Genomic DNA, 23,186 nt, shown 5'->3' with positions numbered 1-23,186 from the left:
ACCTCTGACCCCAAAGGACATGTGCATACCTCGGTGCCCCCCCATACATACAAATACATCTCTTTTTTAAGAAGATGAACAATATTGAGGAGAGCACGGTGGTACCCCTCTCTAATTCCACTCCAGAGTTCAAGGCCTGCCTGAGCAACGAAGTAAGACCTTGTCTCAAACATTATTTTAGCAGGAAAACTGATGGTGTGGGAGAGAGGAAGGACTTGCTGGAGATGGACAGGGTGGTAATGGAAAGACTGGAAGCTGTTGCCCTGGCAGAAAGGTTGGTTGGCTCTGGCACAGCCCACCCATGCACACAGAAGATAGATATAACGAACACTTGTAAACATTCTTTTATGACTGTTTATGTCCTATGAACGTGTTCTCTCAGTAAAATAGGAGCAAAAGGACACAGGAAAAGACATCATGAAGGACAGAAATGTAGGTCAATAGGCATTTTCTTCTTTTAAAAAAATATTTTAGTTAGCATATAAAATAATGGGTTTGTTATGACATTTTCATACATATATATCATTGTAATATGATTACATTAGCAGCTAATTTTTAAAAAAGATTTATTTATTTACTATTTATACAATATTCTACCTGCATGTGAGCCAGAAGGCCAGAAGAGAGCATCAGATCTCATTATAGATGGTTGTGAGCCACTATGTGGTTACCGGGAATTGAACTCAGGACCTTTGGAAGAACAGCCAGTGTTCTTAACCTCTGAGCCATCTCTCCAGCCCTAGCAGCTAATTTTTTTTTCCCTAGCAGCTAATTTTAAAGGCACACTTCAGATCATGAATGTGAAGTGCAGTCAGTCAGCAAACGTGGTCCCACCTGTTGCCCCCTCCTCTATTTCTCTATGGCTGTCTGGGTACAAGTGGAAAGTGGGGTTTAAATACAACTGAGGTGTTGCTGGGGGGAAAAGCGGGAGAGAGAGAGAGAGAGAGAGAGAGAGAGAGAGAGAGAGAGAGAGAGAGCGAGCGAGCCCATCAGTGAAGGAGTGGGTACCACAATAGATTAGAATATAGATTTTCTATACACACACACATTATATATACAGAATATATATAAGCTATATAGTATAGTATCTAGATATACTAATAGTACACAGTATATAGTAAAAGTATATGCACATATGTGTGCATACGTATATAAATATAATGTGTATGTTCACAAGGTCTTCTGTAGCTTAGGATGGGCTTGAGTTTGCTATGCAGCACAAGATGGCTTTGAACTCCACTTCCTCCTGCCTCAGCCTCCCATGTGCTAGGAGTGTACGACCACCCCGACTTTGCACTATTGGGAAAAAGAGCTTTATTTATTTTTACTTATTGACTGTGTATGTTTGTGCACCACGTGTGCATACAGTATCCGCGATACCAGAAAGTGCATCGCATCCCCTGGAACCATTCATTACAGGTTATGAGCCGTCAAGTAAGATGAGAGCCAAACTCAGATCCTCTGGAAGTGCTCTTAACTGCTGTCTTTTTTTAACTCTGGTGTTTTTCTTTCTTTTTTTTTTTTTTTAGTGACTAAACGAGTGATTAGATGTAGGATGGAATCACAGTGAAGTAGAGATCACACCTAGCATGCATGTCCAGGAGCAAGCCTCACCCCTACTCCCACCTCACCCCTACTCCCGGAGCGCCACGTTTGTGCGTCAGCAGGCAGGGGGCGCGCTGGGACAGGCTCGGGGTTCTGTACCCTGTTGGGGCGGTTCTCGGGCCAGTAGGGCGGGGTAAACTCAGATTTAAATTCCGTTTAGCCACCAGGCAGTGAGGGCAGAGGGTGGGCTGGTCCGTCATCAGGGAACAACCAATAGCGACGAGAGGGCGGGGCCTCAGGCGCACATGAAAGGCAAATAGCCAATGGGAGAGCCTGGGCGGGGCGGCGAACCAATAGCGCGGGCTGGTTTGATTCAAAGGTGACTATAAAAACCTCAGGCGACCATCTCACTCCTGTGGACCAGTTCTGAGAGCCGTCATGGCTGCTCGTTATGAACTGTTGGACGAGCTTCCCGCGGCTTGCCTGTCGCCGTGCGGACCGCCCAACCCCGCGGAGCTGTTCAGCGAGGCGCGGCGCCTGGCTCTCGAGCAGCTGCTGGCCGGCGGCCCCGACGCCTGGGCCGCCTTCCTACGGCGCGAGCGGCTGGGCCGCTTCCTCAACGCCGACGAGGTGCGCGAGGTTCTGGGCGCCGCCGAGCAGCCGGCGGAGGACGGCGCGGCGGTAGCCGAGGACTCGTTCGGCTCCTCTCATGACTGCTCGTCGGGCACCTACTTTCCCGAGCAGTCGGACCTGGAGCCGCCCGCCTTGGAGCTCGGCTGGCCGTCCTTCTACCGAGGCGCCTACCGCGGTGCCACGCGCGCCGAAGCGCATTTCCACCCCCGCGGCGCGGGTGGGGGTGCAGGCAGCCCCTATGGCTGCAAGGATGCGCTGCGCCAGCAGCTGCGCTCCGCTCGAGAGGTGAGAGCCCCCTCCCCCCCCCCAGCCTACAATGCAACTCAACCCGGGACCCCTGGACACCCTGGCGGAGTAGGGGAGGAGCTTCGGCCTTCTGAAATTGGAGTCCTGTGGTGGTTTCAACTCCTAATAGTCGTACCCGTGGAGCAGTTCAGACCAAAGGGAACTGAAGAATTTCAGGGATGTTAACAGATACTAAATCCCACTTCAAGAGCTTTTTAGGACATGCGTTACTAAAGAGTCGCTTTACCCAAAAGATGGTACCCAGAGACCATTGGGAATCTGTTACTGCCACTTAACTTACACGCATCTTACTGTTGCAGACAGACCGAGCACAGTCAGTTCAACTCCTACCCCTTCTGTGAGTGAGTCTGGTGGGAGATTTTTTTTTTTTTTTTTTTTTTTTTTTTTTTTGGTTTTTCGAGACAGGGTTTCTCTGTGTAGCCTTGGCTATTTTTAATCCCCAGTGACTGGGGCTGTTCCAGGTAGCACTGACCCCAAATGTAAATACTTCTGCATTAGATAAGGCAGTTTTACAATGGCTCTTTTATCTTAGCTAGGGTCAGACTGCCTGCCTGAGTGGCCTGGTGTGGTAGTAGTGGGGTGGGGGTGGGGGGGTAAGGAGGGGCCTGCCATAGTGAAACCACAGCGGTGGGATGGGGAGGGAGAAGGCTCCTCTTGGGAGGGTGTGGCTGCAAGTTTGCATGGTGGTGAACTCTGCTCAATCCACAGACTTTATGGCTGTGCCAGGAACATGACAGGCCAAGCCTCAGACCATGTCAAGACTTGGAAGGCCTGATACCTCTATATGTTCGGTAGAGGAGCAGGGCTGAAATTGCCAACTCTAAGAGCAAGCTTGTGTTCTGGTTTTTTGTTTGTTTTGTTTTTTTATTGTTGTTGTTTTGTTTTGCTTTGCTTTTCTCTTTTCAAGACAAGGCCTCTGTAGCCCAGGTTTGCCTGGAACTCACTATGTAGCCTGAGCTAGCCTCAATCCCAGGCAGGCCTCCTGCCTTGGCCTTCTTAGCGCTAAGCCTGTGTTCTGATTCTGGTTCTTTAGCTGTGGCAGGGCTGCAGTGATAAGAGTGTAGGTGACCTGGCCTCTGCTGTTTGGGGAAAGGGTGGCTGTGGCTGGGTTAGTGTCAGCCCTGTGGAGCTTCAGATGGGCTGTGGCTGGTCCCTTTGATGCTGAAAACTTTTTCCTTGTGAGTTCAGGTTGTGGCCCAAGTGTGCACGCCCAAAGCTTCCCTCTAGGAGGAGAGCTTGAGCACCTGGACACTTAGAAAAGGAAAGAATTGGGTCTCCAGGGAGGACAGAGATGTGAGTTGATCTTACCCCTTTGCTCAGTTTGGGCGAAGGGCACTGGAGCTAAAGGTCAGAAGAAAAACTTGCCTTAAAAGGGATCCATGGCTGCTGCAGAGACTTCTCTGTCTCTTGGGTCATCTAAAGAGCATTCCTGGGCAGGCCCTCCAGCTTCCCTCTGTACCTCGATCCATTTTCCCTTCTCCTAGATCCTGTTAGTGGAAGCTGCTGGCCTTTGCCACCGAGAAAGGTGCTGCACTACTTTAAATACAATGGGCAGTTTTAGAATACATGCCAAATTGCAAAAGCTTGCACAGAGCTTCCCAATTGTCACCCTGCCAGGGCTGGGGCCACAGGGGAAGAGGTGTGGCTCTTGTTCTTAGTTTGGGGGGCAGGAATTGCTGCAGGTAGTGAGGAAAGGGCTAGAAGAAAGTCTGGAGTGGTGGTGACTTACCTGGACCCAGAAGGAAGGGTGCATCCAGCCTCTGGAGACCATAGGGTCCAGACCAAAAGTGGGAAAGGTGACAGATTGTTGTCCCTGGCAGTCCTTCTGACATGAAGGAGTTTAGGTTTACTAGGGCTGAGGTTGCAAGGCCACAAGTAGAAAAGTAACCCCAAACCAAACCACTGGAGTTATTTATTACCTTAATGAAGAGAGAAGGAAAGAAAAATAGGAGGGAACATACCTTGTTTTATAGATTACATTTTGGAACAGGAAAATTCTTTGCATAGTAAGAAACTTAAAAGTCAGACACATAAGCACCCCCTCCCTCCCCCACCCAAAAAAAAAAAGCTGCATGATTTTCCCACTGTTCCTCATACTGGGACAATAGTGAAGAAGTGCAGCCACAAGCACTGAGTGAAAGACTGGTCCCTGCCCCACTACCTGCCAAGAGAGGCGCTGTGCAGAGCTGCTTGCATCTGAGATACCATGAGCTGGAGTGGAGAGGCAGAAAAGGAAGGCATAGGAACAGCAAGGAAGACGGAAGGTTGGAGGCATAGCTGAGTGACAGAGTGCTAGTCTCAGCATGCTTGAGGTCCTGGGTTCAAGGCCATGCCAAGGGGGAAAGGAGGAGTAAAAAGTGAAGGAGGTTCATACCTCTGTCTCCCCAGTTCTCATAGAGATCAGCCGGCCTCTGCCTTTGAGTGCGTGTGCCACCAAGCTAGCTGAGGCTGCGCGACACGTTAGCCTGTGCAGGCAACGATGCCACTGCATTGGAATACAGGAAGGAAAATAAAGTGGCAAATGATTGTTGTGGATATGAGTTAGATTTCATTTGAGGCATGATGACTCTGAAGTTCAAAGACCATCTCTTGCTTTAAAAAAAAAAGAGTCAATAAAAAAATTTTTTTTAACCCCTTTAATCCCAACAGGCAGAGGCAGGCAGATCTCTATGAATTTGAAGCTAGCTTGGTCTACATTCTAAGTTCCAGGCCAACAAAACAAACAAACAAAAAAATTGCTTTCTCTTTGCCAGATAGTATTTCCAGTAATCTTGAAATGGTTGTGATTAGCTGTGGCGCACACCTATAATCTCAGCACTCGGGGATGCAGAAGCAGAGGCAGGTGGAGCTCTGTAAGTTCGAGGCCAGCCTGGTCTACAAAGTGAGTCCAGGGACAGCCAGGGCTACACAGAGAAACCCCGTCTCGAGAAAAACAAAACAAAAAAGGAAATAGTTGCAATTATTCGGTCCATTTTATAGAGGACGAACGGAAGCATGGAGAAGCCAGGTTGATAGTAGGGTATGGTGGAGCCAGGAAGCAGGACCCAGGGCAGACTCTGAGGACAAATCTCCCCCTCCCCCGCCACTAACTACCATGTTGTGCACGGGCCCTTGGGGAGAAGGTGTCCTATCCCCAGGTGGAGGAAGACAATGGGCACCCAGAGGGATTAGAGGGCTAATTAGCTGGCTGTCAAATGCTGCCACCTGTAAGGATGTGCATGGGTACTTGGGAGTGGCCGTGTCACTGGCCATGTCCTTGGCAGGGAGGACTGTGACGGTGCATATGTCAGGTGTGTTCAGATGTCGGATCTGTATAGTGATGCCAGGCCTTTGGGGCCCTGATTGAGTTCTTTACCCAGATTACCTTAGTTCCCCCAGTGGCCAGAGGAGGCTGCACTTTCTAGGTCAGGGAGCTTGTTGACCTTTGTGAGGCAGAGCTGGGGTCAAGCCCTGGCTCCAGGGCTCACACTGGGCTTGCTTGCTTGAATTTTCTCTGAACCTGCCATCCTCCCCGCTCCTGCTCGTGAGGGCTGGGATGTGCTTCCATTGCCAGCACTCTCCACAGGCAGAAGGTTTTAGACAGCTTCCTAAAGATTTGGACATTGAATTCTCAGGTTGTATCTCTTATAAACAGGAAAATAGTGGTGATAGCAAGAGCTGCCTGAGGAGACAGTCGGGGCTGAGGAAATGCTTCAGCAGGCATCGGAGCTGCCTCCAGGGCTGACGGCTTGACCTCCGCTGTGGGCATGATACACATAAGTAAATAAATGTTTGCTTGCTTGCTTGCTTAATTGTAAAAACAAGACTAGGGTAGGCTGTTTTAAGGGGGGGAGGAACCAAAGTAACAGAGACCTTCAAGTGCAGAAGGTGGTTCATGACCTCAAGACAGTATAGGTCCCTGGTGTTTAGGTTTTTATAAATTACTGTGCATTTTTTGCCTGTCTTGGGCAAGACAGACCCAAGCAAGTGTTTCTAGTGTCTGAAACCAGTATAGAAACCTGGTGGGTGAATGAAGAAAAATTTGAATTCCTCCTGGAGGGGCCCAGGTAGTGAGCCCAGAGATGGGGAGCAGGCTGCACTGGAGTGGGGCCAGATCTAGCCGCTTGCTCGCAGCAGCTTTATTTGCCCTCAGTGAGGAGATCTGCGCACCAGCCTGCTTTCTCTGGTGGGTCTGGAAGGAGCCTAGATACCAAGTTCTATGTTAGCCCTACAGCATAGGATACCACGGGTGTTTGCCAAACGCGGCATTATCTTTCTGAGTGGATGGCTCTGGGGTAGCTCTTTCCAGCGGCTCTCTGACCACACAGAATCACCCTGGGCATCTGATGCAGAGTAGGTGCTCGGTATTTTTTTGTGGAGGCCTGTCATGCCCGTTTGTTCATTCAGTCTCATGTTTTTTGGTATTTTTTTGTGGAGGCCTGTCATGCCCGTTTGTTCATTCAGTCTCGTGTTTTTTGGTATTTTTTTGTGGAGGCCTGTCATGCCCGTTTGTTCATTCAGTCTCGTGTTTTTTGGTATTTTTTTGTGGAGGCCTGTCATGCCCGTTTGTTCATTCAGTCTCATGTTTTTGGGGGGAGGGGGCCTGTAGAAGTAGGAAGGGAAACTAAGTGGCTTAGGTGCTTTTTTCTGACACCTAGTGCTTGGAGGAGCTGTGGCCCTGCCTCGTCAGATGCTTCTGCTGAGCTTGTCCGCCTATCCCAGGGTGCAGCTTGTTCTTCTCCCCACCTCCCTCTCCCCATGCCCCCTGCTTTTGATGTGTAGCCAGTCTGGCCTTGCACTTGAAGTTCTCCTGCCTCCACCTCCCATGCAATAAGACACTATGGTGCTCAGCGATTCCCAGCTTCCTGATGGGAGTTCCTAGGCCAAGCTCATCCTCCTGGGAGATTTCACACTTCTCAGACTTGTTGTCCTTACCAGCTGCCTTTCCTTTATAGGCTTTCGTTCCAAAGAGGCCACTTTGTAGCGACCACACCTTTGGGCATCCTTTCGGTGGCCAGAGCATTAGTGGTGGCGCTCTGTGTGCGTCGTGGAAGAGTCCCGCCAGGAGCAGTAGTAGCTCAGGAATCTGCTGGAGGCCCCTGGCATGTATGCGGATGTTCTGAAGGACTGGGCTCTCCTGAGCTTGCTCAACCCTGGGTTACGATAGAATCTGTGCTGTGGGATCAGTTCCTGTTCCAGATGCCTTCATCAGCCTGATAGGGTTTCTCAACCTTGCCACAATTGGCATTTGGGGTGGATAGCTCTTTGTTCCGAGGGTCCTGTCCTGTTCAGTGTGAGACACTGAGCATTTCTGTCCCCGCTCACTAGGCACTAGTAGCACTTCTCTCTTCCAAGCAGCTGTGGCCTCCAAAACTTGTCTGCAGAGGGGTCAGCAAGGAGTTACTGCTCAGTAGTCAGAATGCTTGCTCTGTTGGTGAAAGCACTTGGAAAAGTAGCAATGACTGAACAGTGCTGTGAGTGTATTGAATGCCACCATTAAACTGTGCCTCTGCCGTCCCCCACTATTCTTTCTACCTGCCATTTCATTTGTTTATTCTTAATAATTTTGGGAGGGGTGTTTGAGACAAGGTCTCACTATGTAGCCCCAACTGTCCTGGAACTTGTTATGTAGACCAGAAATCTGCTTACCTCTGCCTCCTAAGTACCTACCTCTGCCTCCTGGGTGCCACCCATGCCCAACTTTCTTTATTCTTTTCGCTAAACATCCATCATACAGTAGGGAATCTGCAGAATTAGAATTACTCTCTGAGCCATTCATACATACGGGTTCATTTCTCTCAGAAAAAGCAAAGAACATACAAACAGAAGACAGTGAGTGTAGTGGCTATAAGTGGCCTTGATGCGCTGGGTATAGAGGCACATGCCTGTTATCCTAGCTCTTGAGGGTCTGAGACAGGGGGATCCAAAATTGGAGGTTAGCCTGAGAAATACTGTAGGACCTTGTCTTGAAGAAACAAACATGGTCTTGATGTACACGACATCAGCCTCCAGAGGGGAAAGTTTCTGTTGTAGTCTCCACTGACCCAATCGATCCACTTCTCTGTCCGCTCCACATAAACTCCGGCAAAAACAGGACTAGAGGTAGCTTTGACTGTACCAAAGGCCCAGAAAGAACTTGCATGTCACAGTAGAGGATTGGGGAGGAAATTAGTATGTGTGCACCCTGGAGGACCCGAAGGCAAGCTCTATACTTTGGCTCGGTGTCCAGAGTTGCATGGACCAGTGCAAGCACCATCAACTACACATGCTCATTTAAGTTTGTATCCACTGAAGCTAAATTAAAAACGTAACTCCTCTGTCATCTCAGAAAGTTCTCATGGATGACACTGTCCAGAGCATGTGTCGTTGTATAGCCTTTTATCTATGGGTGGATGTGAACACATAATGCTGTAGTTTCCTTCATATACTTGTTGATATTAAAAGTAGAAAAGTAACCCCAAACCAAACCACTGGAGTTATTTATTACCTTAATGAAGAGAGAAGGAAAGAAATATAGGAGGGAACATACCTTGTTTTAGAGAATACATTTTGGAACAGGAAAATTCCTGTTAAAAGTCAGACACATAAGCACCCCCCTCCCTCCCCCACCAAAAAAAAAGCTGCATGATTTTCCCACTGTTCCTCATACTGGGACAATAGTGAAGAAGTGCAGCCACAAGCACTGAGTGAAAGACTGGACCCTGCCCCACTACCTGCCAAGAGAGGCGCTGTGCCATGACCACCATTCTCTGCAGACTAGAACCTACCTCATGTCACTCTGATACCCAAATTACGGAATTTATAGCAGCCTGTAAGTCCTGGGGAAACAATATATACCAGTAAGCTTAACTTCCACTATGGAAATTTACATTCTCTTCTTTTTAAACCCAGAAGACTCTAGCAAAGCAGTTGTTTCAAAGATTTTTTTTCTTTTTCTTTTCTTTTTTTTTAAGAAGTCTGAGTGAGCAGTCCTTAAAACATGTAATGAATGATGGCTCCTGACTGTAATTATCATTTTGGTGACTGAAGCAGAATTATCTTCAATTTGAGACTAGCCTGGGCTAATACCAAGACCTATGTCAAAATGAAACATGAAACACACTGGGGGAAATGGCGTGTTTGGGTTTTGTTGTTGCTGTTGTTGTTGTTGTTAAGCAAGAAAAGTCTGTCCATGATTAACGGTGATGTATACAGCATAGGGATTCAGGGGCCAGTCTTCCAGGCTGACACATTACTGAACATACACAAGGCTTTGGCTGAATTCCAAGCATTCTGTACACCTGATCTGCCTTTATGACCCTGGGTGGGAAGGGAGGGAAATTGAGGCACACAGGAAAGGAGTGATTGGCATGTGCTTCCTGACAGAATGAGAACAGGAATGACTGGCCTTGAGTGGCCGCTTCAGGCTGCGTGTGCCTGGTCAGCTCCCTGGGCAGCCTGTTCAAGGGGGTGTGGCCGCAGAGCCGGCCTCGTTTCCAGGACACTGGACCTCAGCTTAAATGTCTTGCTCAGGGATAGTGGCAGAACTGGAACTAAGAATATGAGCGGTGCCACTGAGGGCTCTCATTGGCTGGATCAGCAAGGGTATGTATGAGATGGGTGGTATTGGCATATTCTAGAGGCCAGAGCAACCCGACACGGGACAGCTTCCCTGCTTCTGCACAGTGGAGGAGCCTGGATCCAGGTCCAGGTCGGTTCTGCAGCCTGATCCATCACATGGCAGCTCAGCTTCACAAGGTCCCCATTCAGTGTAGCTCTGGCTTTGGCAGCAGGTCTGCAGAAGAGAGAGGGTGCCCGGCATGCTGGGAAGTGTGACCTTCCTTGGCAGACATCATGTGTTATAAATTGTCCTTCAGAGCCGGGCGTGGTGGCGCACGCCTTTAATCCCAGCACTCGGGAGGCAGAGGCAGGCAGATCGTTGTGAGTTCGAGGCCAGCCTGGTCTACAAAGTGAGTCCAGGACAGCCAAGGCTACACAGAGAAACCCTGTCTCAAAAAACAAAACAAAACAAAAAATAAGTTGTCCTTCAGGGTGGATTTGAGCCCCTGTGCTTTGTGGGGTACTCTGCTGATCCCCTAAGGATTACAGCAAGTTCTGAGTAATTATGAGACCTCCCCCTCATTGGACTTTCCTGGAGCAATATTTAGCTCAGCACATTTCTCCTCGTGGGCTTTGGAGGCACACAGACCCGGGTTGGCATTTCAGCTGCTTGCTTAAGTGTGTCTCTTGAAGCCATTGTCTAGCCTGGCCAAGCTTGAAGGTGGGGTGATGGCTAATGGGGCTTTGAAATCTCTAAAGATCTTCTTTTTTTGTTTGTTTGTTTTGTTTTGTTTTTGAGACAGAATTTCTCTGTGTAGCCTTGACTGTCCTGGACTCACTTTGTAGACCAGGCTGGCCTCGAACTCTCAGCAATCCGCCTGCCTCTGCCTCCCAAGTGTTGGGATTAAAGGCGTGCGCCACCACTGCCCAGCTCTAGAGATCTTCTTGAGCCTTTGGGCTAAGTGACAGTGGCAGAGATTCCAGTCCTGCTTAAAGAGTAGTGTAAGTGTGCTCTACCCTCTGTCTGAAGACAGAAACCTGTGCTCTCTGCTCTTTTGACTTGTGGTCCCCTAGTCTGCTGGTGAAAATCAACAAGGCGTTCTTCTAAGGATAGGCTGTGGTTTGTCACTCAAACTAAAGATGGGGGACTGGACACATGGGTGGCCCCTCAAATGTGGCTTGAAGAAACAGAGGTAGTGTGGTGGAAGCTCCTCTTCCTCAGCTTCTGGCCAGCTGGATGCTTCCTTCATGGGTATCTGGCAGATAGGTGTGAACCTGTAATAGACTCTCGGAGGTCAGCACACTTCTAAGCCGGGGAGAAGGGGGCGGCTCCATTGTAGCTTAGCCTAAGAGAAGGTAGTGCTTGGGGTGGCTGTGGGCACTCGGTGGGGGTAGCTAGGCAACCCCTAAAGGGACAGTGTGTTCAGTGACAGGGCCTGGCCGTCTGCATCATGAGCGCTTAGGCTACTGGAGGTGCCATGCCATGACTGCCATTCTCTGAAGCTTGGATCCCACCACATGTCAACCCGAGCCTGTAAATCCTGGGGAAACAATACACACTCATGAGCTTAGCTTTCACTGTGGAAATGTTCACGTTCCCAAGTGGATGGTCCACCTGGAAAGTGGGACTGGACAGGTGAAACTGAGGCTAGGTCAACCAAGTCTGTGAAAGACTGTCCCTTCCAAGAGCTGAGAAGCCGCAGGCCTGGTCCAGCAGTGTAGGACTTGGAGCTGAGGCCAGGGCTGAGGGGGTAAGTGTAAGGTCTAGGGAGGGCAGGCCTTGAAGGAGGGAGAGCTTCCTCTTGACAGTTTGCACAAGGAGTACTGGTCTCCTGACAGAAGGCGAGTCTTCAGAGGGTCCTACTGTAGTGGAAAGGAGAGTGTGCTGGATGCAGGAGAGTGGGGGGAGGGGGGAAGGAAAACATCCCTTTGCCCTCAGAGACCCCGAGTGAGACAGGCCTTGCTATTTAGCCTGTGGGAAAGGCTGAGGGTTGAAAATCAAAGATGAACCAAGCTGCAAATTACTACTCATCAGCTAACAAAAGTGTTGCCTGCACACCTGTTTTATTAATTGGGCAATCAGAGCTGTTTGGCAGGCCTTTGTGCTCTGGGCCCTGCTCCCATTCTGCCTCTGGTGGCCTTCTCCAACCTGCCAACTGGGCTGGGTTCCTAGTCCCTGTCTCAGTAGCCTCTAGGGTGTGTTCCTTGCCCATCACTGGGTCACCTGGGTTCTCCTTTCTCATTCGACTGGCTTCTCACCGTGGGGAGCAGCCCATCACCTGTACGCAACTCACAGGCTCTGCTGACCGTTCGGTCTGCATGGCCATCTCTTGCCTTTCTCCAGAAGCTCTGTTCCAATTCTTGCACCTTGGATTCAGGTTCACTCTATGAAACTTTTACTGTTTTCTCTGAGTCAGCTCAAAGATCTCTGACCAGCATGTATGTGTCTCTGTGGCCCTGTGCCCGTTGCTTGGCTCTCCCATGACTCCATTCGCTCTGCTGGATCCTCCAAAATATCCACAGACCTTTGTTAGCCCCTAAAGGTCCCCATCCCCCACTGGGTTGCAGATGCAGAGGTTCTTGGTCCTGAGTCTGAGGATGTAGGTTCACTCCGCAGCAGCATGTCTCCCTGCCTCTGTCTCTTCTGGATTCATCTCTGTACGCTCCCTGTGCAGGCAGTGTGGGGAGGAAGGACTGACATAGATTCCTTAGCCTTCTTCCATCTCATACATCCCTCTTCGCCAGGCACAGCCTGTGGCTCCCTTTTCTGCATACTGTACAGTCCAGCTACACTGGTATGCACCCTGTCCTTCCGGGCCTCTTCTGTCATGAGGTTTCCTGTCAAAGGGTCCTTCACGTCTCCCATGGCCTCTTGTCGCAGGCAGGCCTTGAGCTTGGGATCTTCCTTCCCGCCTCAACTTCCTAAGGGGCTGAGATTAAGATCTGTGCAGTCAGGCTCGGCTCCCTAAAGTATTCCTATCTGTGGTTCAGCTCAGACGTTGCCTCTCACAGGAAGCCTCTCTCTTCTCTTCAAGTGTCTATACTGCCTGCCCTCACAAGGGAGCTAGCTGGCTTACTGCTCCCTGCAGAATCCATATGCATTGTTTTGCTTTCCTCGTCCCATGTCCTGTGAGCCCAGTGTAGCCATCGCTGTGCCCAGGGGAGGGTCAGCCAGCAGTGGACTCAGAGGCAGCAGCTGCCTAGTTGAGCTAAGCCCATTCTAGACTTGTTCTGACTTAACCATCACAGCACTCTGTCACTGCGCTGTTGCTATCCAAACTTTCTAAATGGAAAAGAAACTAAAGTGGAGAGAGATTAAGTGCCAGGCCGAGGTTAGCAAGTGGCCATGCTGAGCTCTTGTCCTGGCTTTTGCCTTTAAATCTTGTTACAGGCCGCAAGTGAACAGGATGGACACAAACTCAAAACAGCATGTGAAAGCCATTGGGCCTGTACGATTCTGAAGATGCCACCAATTCTAAATGTTTCTTGTTTTGTTTTACTCACTGTTTGGGAAAGTTTATGAAGAACAAGCCAGGGTTGGGGTGGAGGCAGGCAGCAAGAGATGATTATCCCATGTGACACTGGCTTCTGGGAGCTGGCATTTCAAGCTCTCTCTCTCATCTGAGTAAGTAGACCCCTGAGGTGTTAGAAAGGTAGGAGCATTGCTTGAGTGTGTGTGTGTGTGTGTGTGTGTGTGTGTGTATCTCAGTTTTTTGTTTTGTTTTGTTTTTGTTTTTTCTTGAGATAGACTTTCACTCTATCTGGGCTGACATCAGCCTCCTAAGTGCTAGGATTATATGCTTGTGTGCTCATATCTGGCTTCTGTATTTCTTTTTAACCCTACAAATGGTTACGGGTAAAACCCATCAGTTGCTGTCTCAAGGTCTCCACCATGGAGACGGATCCGTTCTGTTTGAGGGTCTCTGGTGCAGCAGAAGGAAGGGGTGACTGCTCAGCCAAAGGGTTAATGTGATTCAGAGATGAGGGATTTTTACTGTGGAAGTTGAGGGGTGGAGAAGCCTTGACCCCTCCCACTTGGAAAACAGTTCCCAAGCCTGGCTTCCTGACTCCTTTGTAGAGACTTGTTCTCAGCCTTGGTGGTTTTTTGCTTTGTTTTGTTGTTTTTACAGCCCTGCTTTCCTGCCAGGAGTCTCTGAGGGCCCTTGAAGCAAGTGAGGTGAGGCCCTGCTGCCAGCTGTAGCAGCTTCTGCAAGCGAGGGAGGAAGCAGGGCCGCCTGTGTCTGCTTGTGAGGGGCTGTGTCTAGGCAGCTGCACCCACACTGATGCCAGGGTAGTTGAGCAGACACCAAGGGTCTCTTGGACCCCGTACTTGTGCAGTTGTTTAGGCATTACTGCAGGCCTGTTTTGTAGCTTAGGAAGCAGACATTCAAAACACTGATAAACTTTACCCATGGAAGCAGGGGTGGGCATTGGCTCTCAGCTGAGGTCTGGCAGGGTGTAGAAAATCAGTTTGTGTCAGGGGCACACATTGCCAGGGAGAAGAAAGACTAGAGCTCAGCTGAAGGGCATAATCTTCAGGAAATATTTCCATGCTGTCGTCCTGACTGCTGGGGAATATGTGGTGTTGGGAACAGCGGATGGGGTGGGGGCACTGTGAGCGTCATCTGAGCATCTCAAGCACTGGCTTGGCGATGGATGGAGTCTTCCTAAAACAAGGTAAAAATACTCAGAGACCACAATCCAAAGGCAGAGAAACCAAACCAAAACAAACACCATGGACTTGAATATTAATAGCCAAAGGAGTCTTCCTAGAGAGTCTGGGGTGGGTTTTTTCCTTTACATTTATTTACTTGTGCATGGGTACCCAGGTGGTATAGCACCCATGTGGTATGGCATACATGTGGAGATCAAAGAGACAGCTTGCAGGAGTTGGTTTTCTGCTCCCACCGTGTGAGTTCTGGGACACAGGTCATCTGGCTTGATGGCAAGTGCCTTTGCTGGCTGAACCATCTTGCCAGCCCCCAGATTTTATTTATTAACCTTACAGACAGAAAACTGAAGCCTGACCGGGAAAGCTGTGTGATTGAGATTCCAGTGTGTTGGTCTAAGAACCCGGACACCTTTCTAATTCAAACTGAATCTGGAAGGTGGGGTTTAGTGATGGCACAGAAACTAAATGAGAAGTTTGCTAGTGTGGAGTAGGTTGGCCCCAAGATGATGGTGAATGTTAGTCAGCTGGACCAGCCAGGACTTGTAGGATATGGGTGTCTGAGCGGATGCATTTGGGGGGTGGAAAAGAGCTGATGGTGAGGGGAGGCCATCCTGCTGAAGAAGGGAGGGTCTCTGAGGATGGGATTAAGAGTTCCTTACTCTCCCTTCTGCCTCATCTCTTAGGTGATTGCTGTGGTAATGGACGTTTTCTCGGACATCGACATCTTCCAAGACCTTCAGGAGATGTGTAGGAAACGGGGAGTGGCTGTGTACATCCTTCTGGACCAGGCTCTGCTCTCCCACTTTCTGGATATGTGCATGGATCTGAAAGTTCATCCTGAGCAGGAAAAGGTTTGTGGGACACCATTTCCAGTTCCCTTGCTGTCAGCAATGTGGCAGAGTACACATGATCTACAATGTGGTGGTGGTGGTGGTGGTGACAAGTGAGGGTACTGAAGTCTCACAGACAGTGAACACCACTCGTGACCTCCAGTTCCATTCCTAGGCTAACTGCCCAAGAGGAATGAAAGCACATGTCTGTTTATAGATGCTAGAAGCTTCAGCGGGTAATAAATGGATAAACATTACACTGGCTCCTCAGAACAATAGAATGTTATTCCCTCTTCAAAAGGACTGACGTACTAACACATAATACCACATGAGTGACCCTGAAAATATAATAAGTATAGGAAGCCATACACAAATGGCCATATGCTATGCGTGTGCAAGACCAGAACAGACAGAGAGTAGCACCGGGTTTGTGGACATGCGATAGGAGGATGGGCAGTCTTGTAACTGAAGGGGTTCAGGCTCTTTTTTTTTTTTTTTTTTTTGGAGGTAATGAGAGTTCTACAATTGTGAGAAAGGTTCTGTATACCCATAAGTAGTACAGATTTGCACACTAAGCAGGTAAATTATATGGGGCATGAATTACATCTTCATTAAGCCATTGGACAGGAAAGGCAAAATGGCTGTCAGGCTTCCCAGCAGTGAGTATAGACCAGCCTGCAGCCAAGCCTTCCAGGCTACTGCCACCATGGCTCCAGGTGGCTCCACTTTTGGCCACAGTGGCCATTTTGGAGCTCTTGTCCCTGGTACTGCTCACTGCTCTGGCAGATGTGACATCACTAACGCTCATGGTGGCCCTGTCAAGTGCATCATAGGGGTCCTGATGCTTTGAATCCAGAAATGGTGAGATCGAGAGCCCAGGAATCCACGGCTACAACATGGCTCAGGCTTTGACTCAGTCTGTCTTCCTCCCACACTGTGTGTGCAGTCATTATCGCCCACTGCTGCTTGCTTCTTGTGACAGTTCTCTCAGATTCAGAACTGACTTTCTGTCTTTCTCTGGGCATGAAAACAATTCAAGCATCTAGGTAGAAGGCCGCAGAGCTGGCTTAGTCTCGTTGGGAATGGAGCAACTTGTGAAGTCAGGCCTAACTTCTCCTCGTGCTGCCCGGCACGCGGTGTGAGGAATGGCACGTTCATCAGAGGAGTTAGGCATTTTGCCACTCTGGGCTTCTGCATGAGAGCTCTGACTCAGCGCTTTGTAAACAGGCAGTGTGGTTTACAGAACTCCATCTCCTTAGCCTCTCCTTCAGAGTGCCTGCTGGCTTTTTTACTAATGAGCAAACCAAGGACTAGGCTAAATTAGGTGTTTACCAGCTTGTCTATTTGTGCCACAAGACAAAGTCATGACAGAGGTAGGATTGGGGCTTATAGGCTGAAATGAGACAGCCATGTGATCCAGCAGCCAATGGGACCAGGAGGACTCAAGGAAAATGCCACTTGGGCATGGTAGAGCACTGCCGTCAAGCCAGGTATCTAGGCCACGGCTGCTCTTGTGGACGTGCAGAAGATGTTGGGGTATAATTGCAAAGTGCTCTTGGGCAACTAGGCTGAGTCTCAGCTGCAGAAAAGGATAGAACTGTGACAAAGCCTTCATAATGCTTCGTCAACAAGGCAGACCCAGGAGCCACTGCTGACCGTGGCCTTCATGGTGGCTCCAAGCCTCTGCAGGAAGTTTAAAGACAATTTGTCTTTGTAGTGGCTTATCTCCTTCCTTCCTGGGCAGGCACTGGCTTCCCTCCCATCTTGCCTGTGTCATGGGTCAATGTTTTTTCTCAGAGCATCCTCTGCCCTGGGTTCTGATTGGGTCAGAATATTGAGTCACCCTTTCTGCAAGAATTTGGCTGTATGTTTGTAGGCAGGTGCACAGAAGTGCTGTGTCCACAATTTCAGCATCCACAATGTTCAGATGTGTGTCAAAGGGATGGACAGCCATCCCTAGCCCCACAGGAAAGGTGTTTTTATGCTTACTGTGTGTTGACATGTTTGGGAGTCATTGCCTCCTCCATCCAGCCAATTCCATGTGCTCATCTGTGAAATATCTCAGTTTTAAAACAAAAATCTTACCTTGAAATGAATATTTATAAAGGATTACAGAAACAGAGACCCAAGTTTGGTTCCCAACACCTGCGTTCAGTGGCTCACAGGCACTTGTAGTTGTAGTCCCAGGGTGTTTGACACAGTCAAGTGCACACCCACACACAGACACTCATAATTTAATCACTCCCTTCCCCCCATACAGTGTTTTTTTGTGTAGCCCTGGCTGTTAAATGTTTTTAAAAAATCATTTTTAAGGGTTTAAAATGAAGTTACAGAGGTAATGTAAAGAATTCCTGAATGTTCTGTGCCCACTTTCCTACACTGTTACTACCTCACTGTCTTCAGTACACATAACAAAGTCAGCTTGGAATAGCACCGTCTTATCTCCACACCTCTAGCCCAGGACCCAGCCCAGCAGGGCAACTTGCATTTACTAGTGAGGTCGCCCCAGCTCCTACAGCCTCCATCTTCATGGTTTGGCACCTGGCACTTTTGAGAACACGTAGCCATCGGTCTGTAAGTTTGTATTTATCGGATGCTCCCTGAGGTTCAGTCCCTATGCATTTTGACAAGACCACCAAAGACCTGCTCATGTGTGCAGATGTTTTAGTTTTAACATCTTATATTGCAATGATGGCAGATTCCGCAGAGCTGCACACAGCACAGAGGAGTACCACGTGTATTTCACCAGGTTTCCCAATAGTTCTGCTTGTTGCACTATATGGTAGTCCAGAGTGGGGGACAAAAGTGGACATTGGTACCTGTGCCCTTTTGTTCCCCGTGCACATCAAGACAGAACCCCTGGTGCACACCTTTAATCCCAGAACTCCAGTGCCAGAGACAGGTGGATCTGTGAGTTTGAGACCACACAGGGCTACCTTGTCTTGGAAGGAAGGAAGGAGGGAGGGAAAGAGTCGTTTATTCCTCTCTGAGCCATTCTGTCCCATCTGTAGCATCTGTCCTTTGGAGATTGGCTTTTATCACTGACTCAGTGTTTTGAGGACCATGTGAGTTGCATGTTCGGAAGTTTGTTGCTTGTTAATGTGTTTGTTATTGTTGAGTGTCACAGGTATGGCTGCCACAGTTGAACCAGTTTCTAGGCTTTGACTATTAGGAAGAGAGTTGCTAGTATATTGTGTGCGCGGTCACTAAATGGTGACCATACCCTAAGCCACTACAGACAGGTATGTGTGGGAACAGTAAGCTCAGCCCACTGGATGGTGTCACCGGGTTGGTTGTTGATTTTTTTTTTCTCCCACTTCCTCCCCAACAGCTGATGACGGTGCGGACTATTACAGGAAATATCTACTATGCAAGGTCAGGAACAAAGGTTGTTGGGAAGGTTCATGAGAAGTTCACGCTGATTGATGGCATTCGGGTGGCAACAGGCTCTTACAGGTATGTTTTGAACAGGTGCCTCAGAAGTTAGTGCAAACCCTTCACAGGAGTGAGTCCTTGCTTGTGACAGAGCCCTCATGTGTGCACTTGTGTGTGCGAGTTGCTTCATCAAAGTCCTCTTGCTGAATGTAGATAGGGCAAGAGTCACTTCCTTCTCCATGTGGTCCACAAAACTAAAGCATAAGTTAAATTAACCCTGAGACCCCACAGTCAGAGTCTTGGCATTCAGGTCTTGGCCGAGGCCTTTGGGGAAAAAAATGGAGGCGAATTGTTCTCAAATCCTGGTTCCCTGAGGACTTGGGCCCCACCTGCCCTGCTTACTTGAAGGTAAGAGCATTTGCAAATGTTGTAGGCGGACTGAAGTTGGTCATTTATATTAACTGTTAGGTTGCTACAAGCCTTGTAATGAGTACTTTAGTCTAGAAAGTACTGGGTATATTCCAGGCCCACCTTGGAAGTCCAGTTTGCCAATAGCATCTTTGGGTGGAGAGCAGGAAGATGAGTGAAGGGTTGAGATCACAGTAAGTAGTGCTAATCTCTGGAAGCTGTGCCCCTCTTACTCATACGGTGTCATGCCATGTGCTTGGCTAACTCTCTATCTCATTGTCCAGTGGTACATGTGACGTGTAGAGTTTGGAAAGAAATTCTTGATTTTGTGGAGTGTACATCCCTTAGTGATGGGTTTATGCCAGCCATGGCTTTGTGGCAGGTGAGGCAGTGAAGTAAGTAGCTCTAGGTATCTTCCTTTCCAAATGGTAGCGTCGTTGTTCAGCACTGAGCACAACATTTTCTTGAGACTTCCTTCTATGAGGCACTTAGAAATACTAAGGGGCCTTAGACTGTCTCTCAAGCTGGATTTATCTATGCCTGTGAAACTTGGCTCTGGCTTTTGGCTGTTTGAAAGCCTATAAATATAGCTGAATGTGGTGGCATACACCTTTAGTCTCAGCACTCGGGAGACAGAGGCAGGTGGATCTTTGTAAGTTCGAGGCTAGCCTGGACTACAAAGGAAGTCCAGGACAGCCAAAGCTACACAGAGAAACCCTCTCTCGAAAAACTAAAAATAAAATAAAATTTTAAGAAGTTTATAAATATAAAAACTGCCCTCTGCAAAAGCACTGTCCCACCACCAATGACAGTGATACTCGCATGTGCTAAGACACAGTAAAGCCTTGGGGGTAGGTAGCCCCTTTGTTTCTGTTACCCCACTGTGGATCTTCCAAAGACTCTTGGGGTCCGAAACACTTTTCAGGCAGCATATGGATTAGTCATGGTTCTTGTTAATTTGTTATTGTTTTGAGACAAGGTTACTCTGTGTAGCCCTGGCTATCCTGGAACTTGCTCTGTAGACCAAGGCTGGCCTCGAACTCTCAGAGTTCTGCCTCCTGAGTGCTGGAATTAAAGGCGGGCACCACCCATCACCAATAGTCTTGGTTCTTACTTGCAAAAAATAGTTTAAAAATTGTTCAGGGTCTCCCATTAAAGCTGCCTGTTTCTGGTCCCAAGCTCAGTGTTAAGCGTGTAACCCAGACAGCACAGAGTGGGGCAGCAGCTCACAGACAGTGCTAGGATGGCTAACCCAGACAGCTCAAGAGTCGGGCAGCAGCTCAGGGACAGTGCTAGGATGGGAAGGTACAGTGGACTATGGCTGCTCAGGGCCTGGGTACGTGTGTATCAGGATGTTTGTTAGAATACTGTCTCCTACTTCTGCCTTGCTCTTTATTCTCAGATAGCCTATTCCTTTAAAGGCAAAGACCCCGCTTGCTTACCCAACCTTCAGCAGTTGTTTCCCAAAGGGTGAGGCTCCTGAAGCAGAAACACACGTGTCTGAAAACTCACTTGGCTTTGGTGGGGTCACGTGTGTACGTTGGATGAATCTCAGGGACCAGACACTGGCCCTCCTGTACAATATACCCACCCCATTGAGACTAGAGAGGGTGTGTGCATGAAAGCTTTTATGTGTAGAGACAGGTGTCGGTTCTGTTTCCAGAGGAGGAGGACAGGTGCTAGACAGGCAAGGACACCAGGCTAAGCTGTAAATGTGCTCATCAGTGGCATAGTTGGTGGAGTAACCTTCTCCACTTGAGGAACTAGAAAAGAGGTACTTCCCACTTGGGCATCTCCAGCCTCTGAAACAAGGCTGCTGGCCTAAATATTTTATACTTTCTTCCTAGGGTTTAAACCTGAGTGTGAGGTTGTATTTGTGTGTACATCGGTTAAACCATTAGCTTCTTTTGTTTCTGGCATGTGTATTTGTTACTTAATGTCAGCACCAAAGTTGTCACTCTAACATGGCAGCTACTGATAGTAAGTAACTGAGATCTCTTATCTTGACCAGTTTGTGTGGTTTTTATCCTTCAGTTTTGCTTGGACCGATGGCAAATTAAATAGCAGTAACCTGGTAATTCTGTCTGGCCAAGTAGTTGAACATTTTGATCTAGAGTTCCGGATCCTGTACGCCCAGTCAAAGCCCATCAACTCCAAACTCCTGTCCAACTTCCAGAGCAGTGGCAAGTTTGACCATCTGGCTGACCGAAAGCCACAATCGAAAGAGCCCACACTGGGCAATCTGCTGCGCATGCGGCTAGCCAGACTCTCAAGTACTCCCAAGAACACCAACCTGGGACCAGAGGTGCTATCAAAAGACAGAGCCAAATCCAAGCGCCATGACTCTGAGGCTTCCACCATCAGCGATGAAGACTATTTGAACAGCCACAAGGAACAGCTAGATGATAACAAGGCGGTTGATGCTGCTACCCAAACAGAGCCAGGGGAAGAGCTACCTGCAGTAAGCCTGAATGAGGTGGGAACACAGACCAGTTCCAGCACGGCTTGTGTAGGGACCCAAACCACAGTTGTCACAAGGGCAGTGAGCTGCCAGGCCACAGTGTGGTCCAAGTGCACTACCACACAGACTGAAGCTGATGAGAGCTTCCTTCCTCAGGGCGCCCCATCTAAAGAAGGGTCACCTGTATCCAAGATGTCGGTGTCCACATCTTCTAGTTTGAGGTCATCCTCTTCTGTGTCATCCCAGGGCTCACTGGCAAGCTCTGCCAGCTCACATGCTTCCCTGACAACCACTGACCTCCACACTCCTGGGTACCCCAAGTACCTGGGTCTGGGAACCCCCCATCTGGATCTGTGCCTGAGAGACTCGTTCAGAAATCTGAGTAAAGAGCGGCAGGTACACTTCACTGGCATCAGGTCCAGGCTCACCCAGATGCTGACTGTGCTCTCAAGGAGAACCCTCTTCACAGAGCACTACCTCAGCTACAGTCCCGGAAGCTTCACCAGAGCTTCCACAAACCTGGTTTCTGTGAGGGACATAGCGCTTTATCCTCCCTATCCGTGACTGCTGGGTTCAGCCTGTCCTCCCTCCTGAGGCTTAATGTGTTCCCAGCTACCCTCTTCTACCTGACACTGAGTTATCTTTGAGTTTGATTCTGCACATTGCTTGATAATTTAATTTTTGTTCTGTAGAAACCACCTGTTGGTTTAAAACACTATAGGGACTTTTTTTTTCTTTTTGCACAATTTTAATGTTGTATCACTACATAGGTGTCTAGGGTTGGTTTACAAGATAAAATACTGTTTTTTGTATGTGTTCTTCTGTCTTAGTGCTTTGAGTCCCCAGAGCACTGGGGATCAGAATCATATCTAAAAGTTAAACACAGTTAAACTGACTTTTTCTTGAATATCTATGTTCCTAGCATTAAATAAGTATAGACAACTTTGTTTGCCTGGGTTTGTTTTTTTTTTCTCTCTGGTACTCTTTTCTTTATCTTTAAGGTGTGTCATAAATAAATGTACCACATATGTATGTGTGTGATTCTTTGTTGTTGTTGTTTTGTTTTTAAAATAGACTTGTGAAGTAAATGATCCAGATTATAAAAGGGGCAATATATTCACTTAAGAGTTAGAAGAAGAGCCAGACATGGTGGCACACACCTTTAATCTCAGCACTTGGGAGGCAGAAGCAGGTGGGTCACTGTGAGTTCGAGGCCAGCCTGGTCTACAAAGTGAGTCCAGGACAGCCAAGGCTACACAGAGAAACCTTGTCTCAAAAAAAACCAGAAAAAAAAAAGAGATAAGATAATATAAATGTATATAAAAAATTAATAAAGAAAAGAAAAGGGAAAAAAAAGAGTTAGAAGATGCTGGGTGGTGGCGCACACCTTTAATCCCAGCACTTGGCAGGCAGAGGCCAGCAGATCTTTCAAGTTCGA

The 23,186-nt window shown here is 48.5% G+C and overlaps 1 protein-coding gene across 2 annotated transcripts; it reads left to right on the top strand.

Annotated features, from left to right (window-relative positions):
- The first annotated feature begins 1,941 nt into the window (after window positions 1–1,941).
- Window positions 1,942–22,690, top strand: FAM83D (family with sequence similarity 83 member D). 2 transcript variants are annotated; one of them, XM_084776827.1, is made up of 4 exons: window positions 1,949–2,463; window positions 15,358–15,525; window positions 18,836–18,960; window positions 21,322–22,690. In XM_084776827.1, the coding sequence occupies exons 1-4, from the start codon at window positions 1,984–1,986 to the stop codon at window positions 22,310–22,312; spliced, it is 1,764 nt and encodes a 587-aa protein (XP_084632953.1). In that variant the 5' UTR covers window positions 1,949–1,983; the 3' UTR covers window positions 22,313–22,690. The 2 variants fall into 2 exon arrangements, with proteins under 2 accessions (XP_084632954.1, XP_084632953.1); XM_084776828.1 differs by lacking the exon at window positions 21,322–22,690 and having other exon boundaries at window positions 1,942–2,463; window positions 15,358–15,529; window positions 18,836–18,954.
- The last annotated feature ends 496 nt before the right edge of the window (window positions 22,691–23,186 follow it).

Source organism: Acomys minous (genome assembly GCF_964271855.1).
Source record: "Acomys minous genome assembly, chromosome: 3".
Lineage (NCBI taxonomy): Eukaryota > Metazoa > Chordata > Mammalia > Rodentia > Muridae > Acomys > Acomys minous.
Note: the sequence above shows the minus strand (reverse complement) of the source record. Positions and strands in the feature narration are given on the sequence as shown.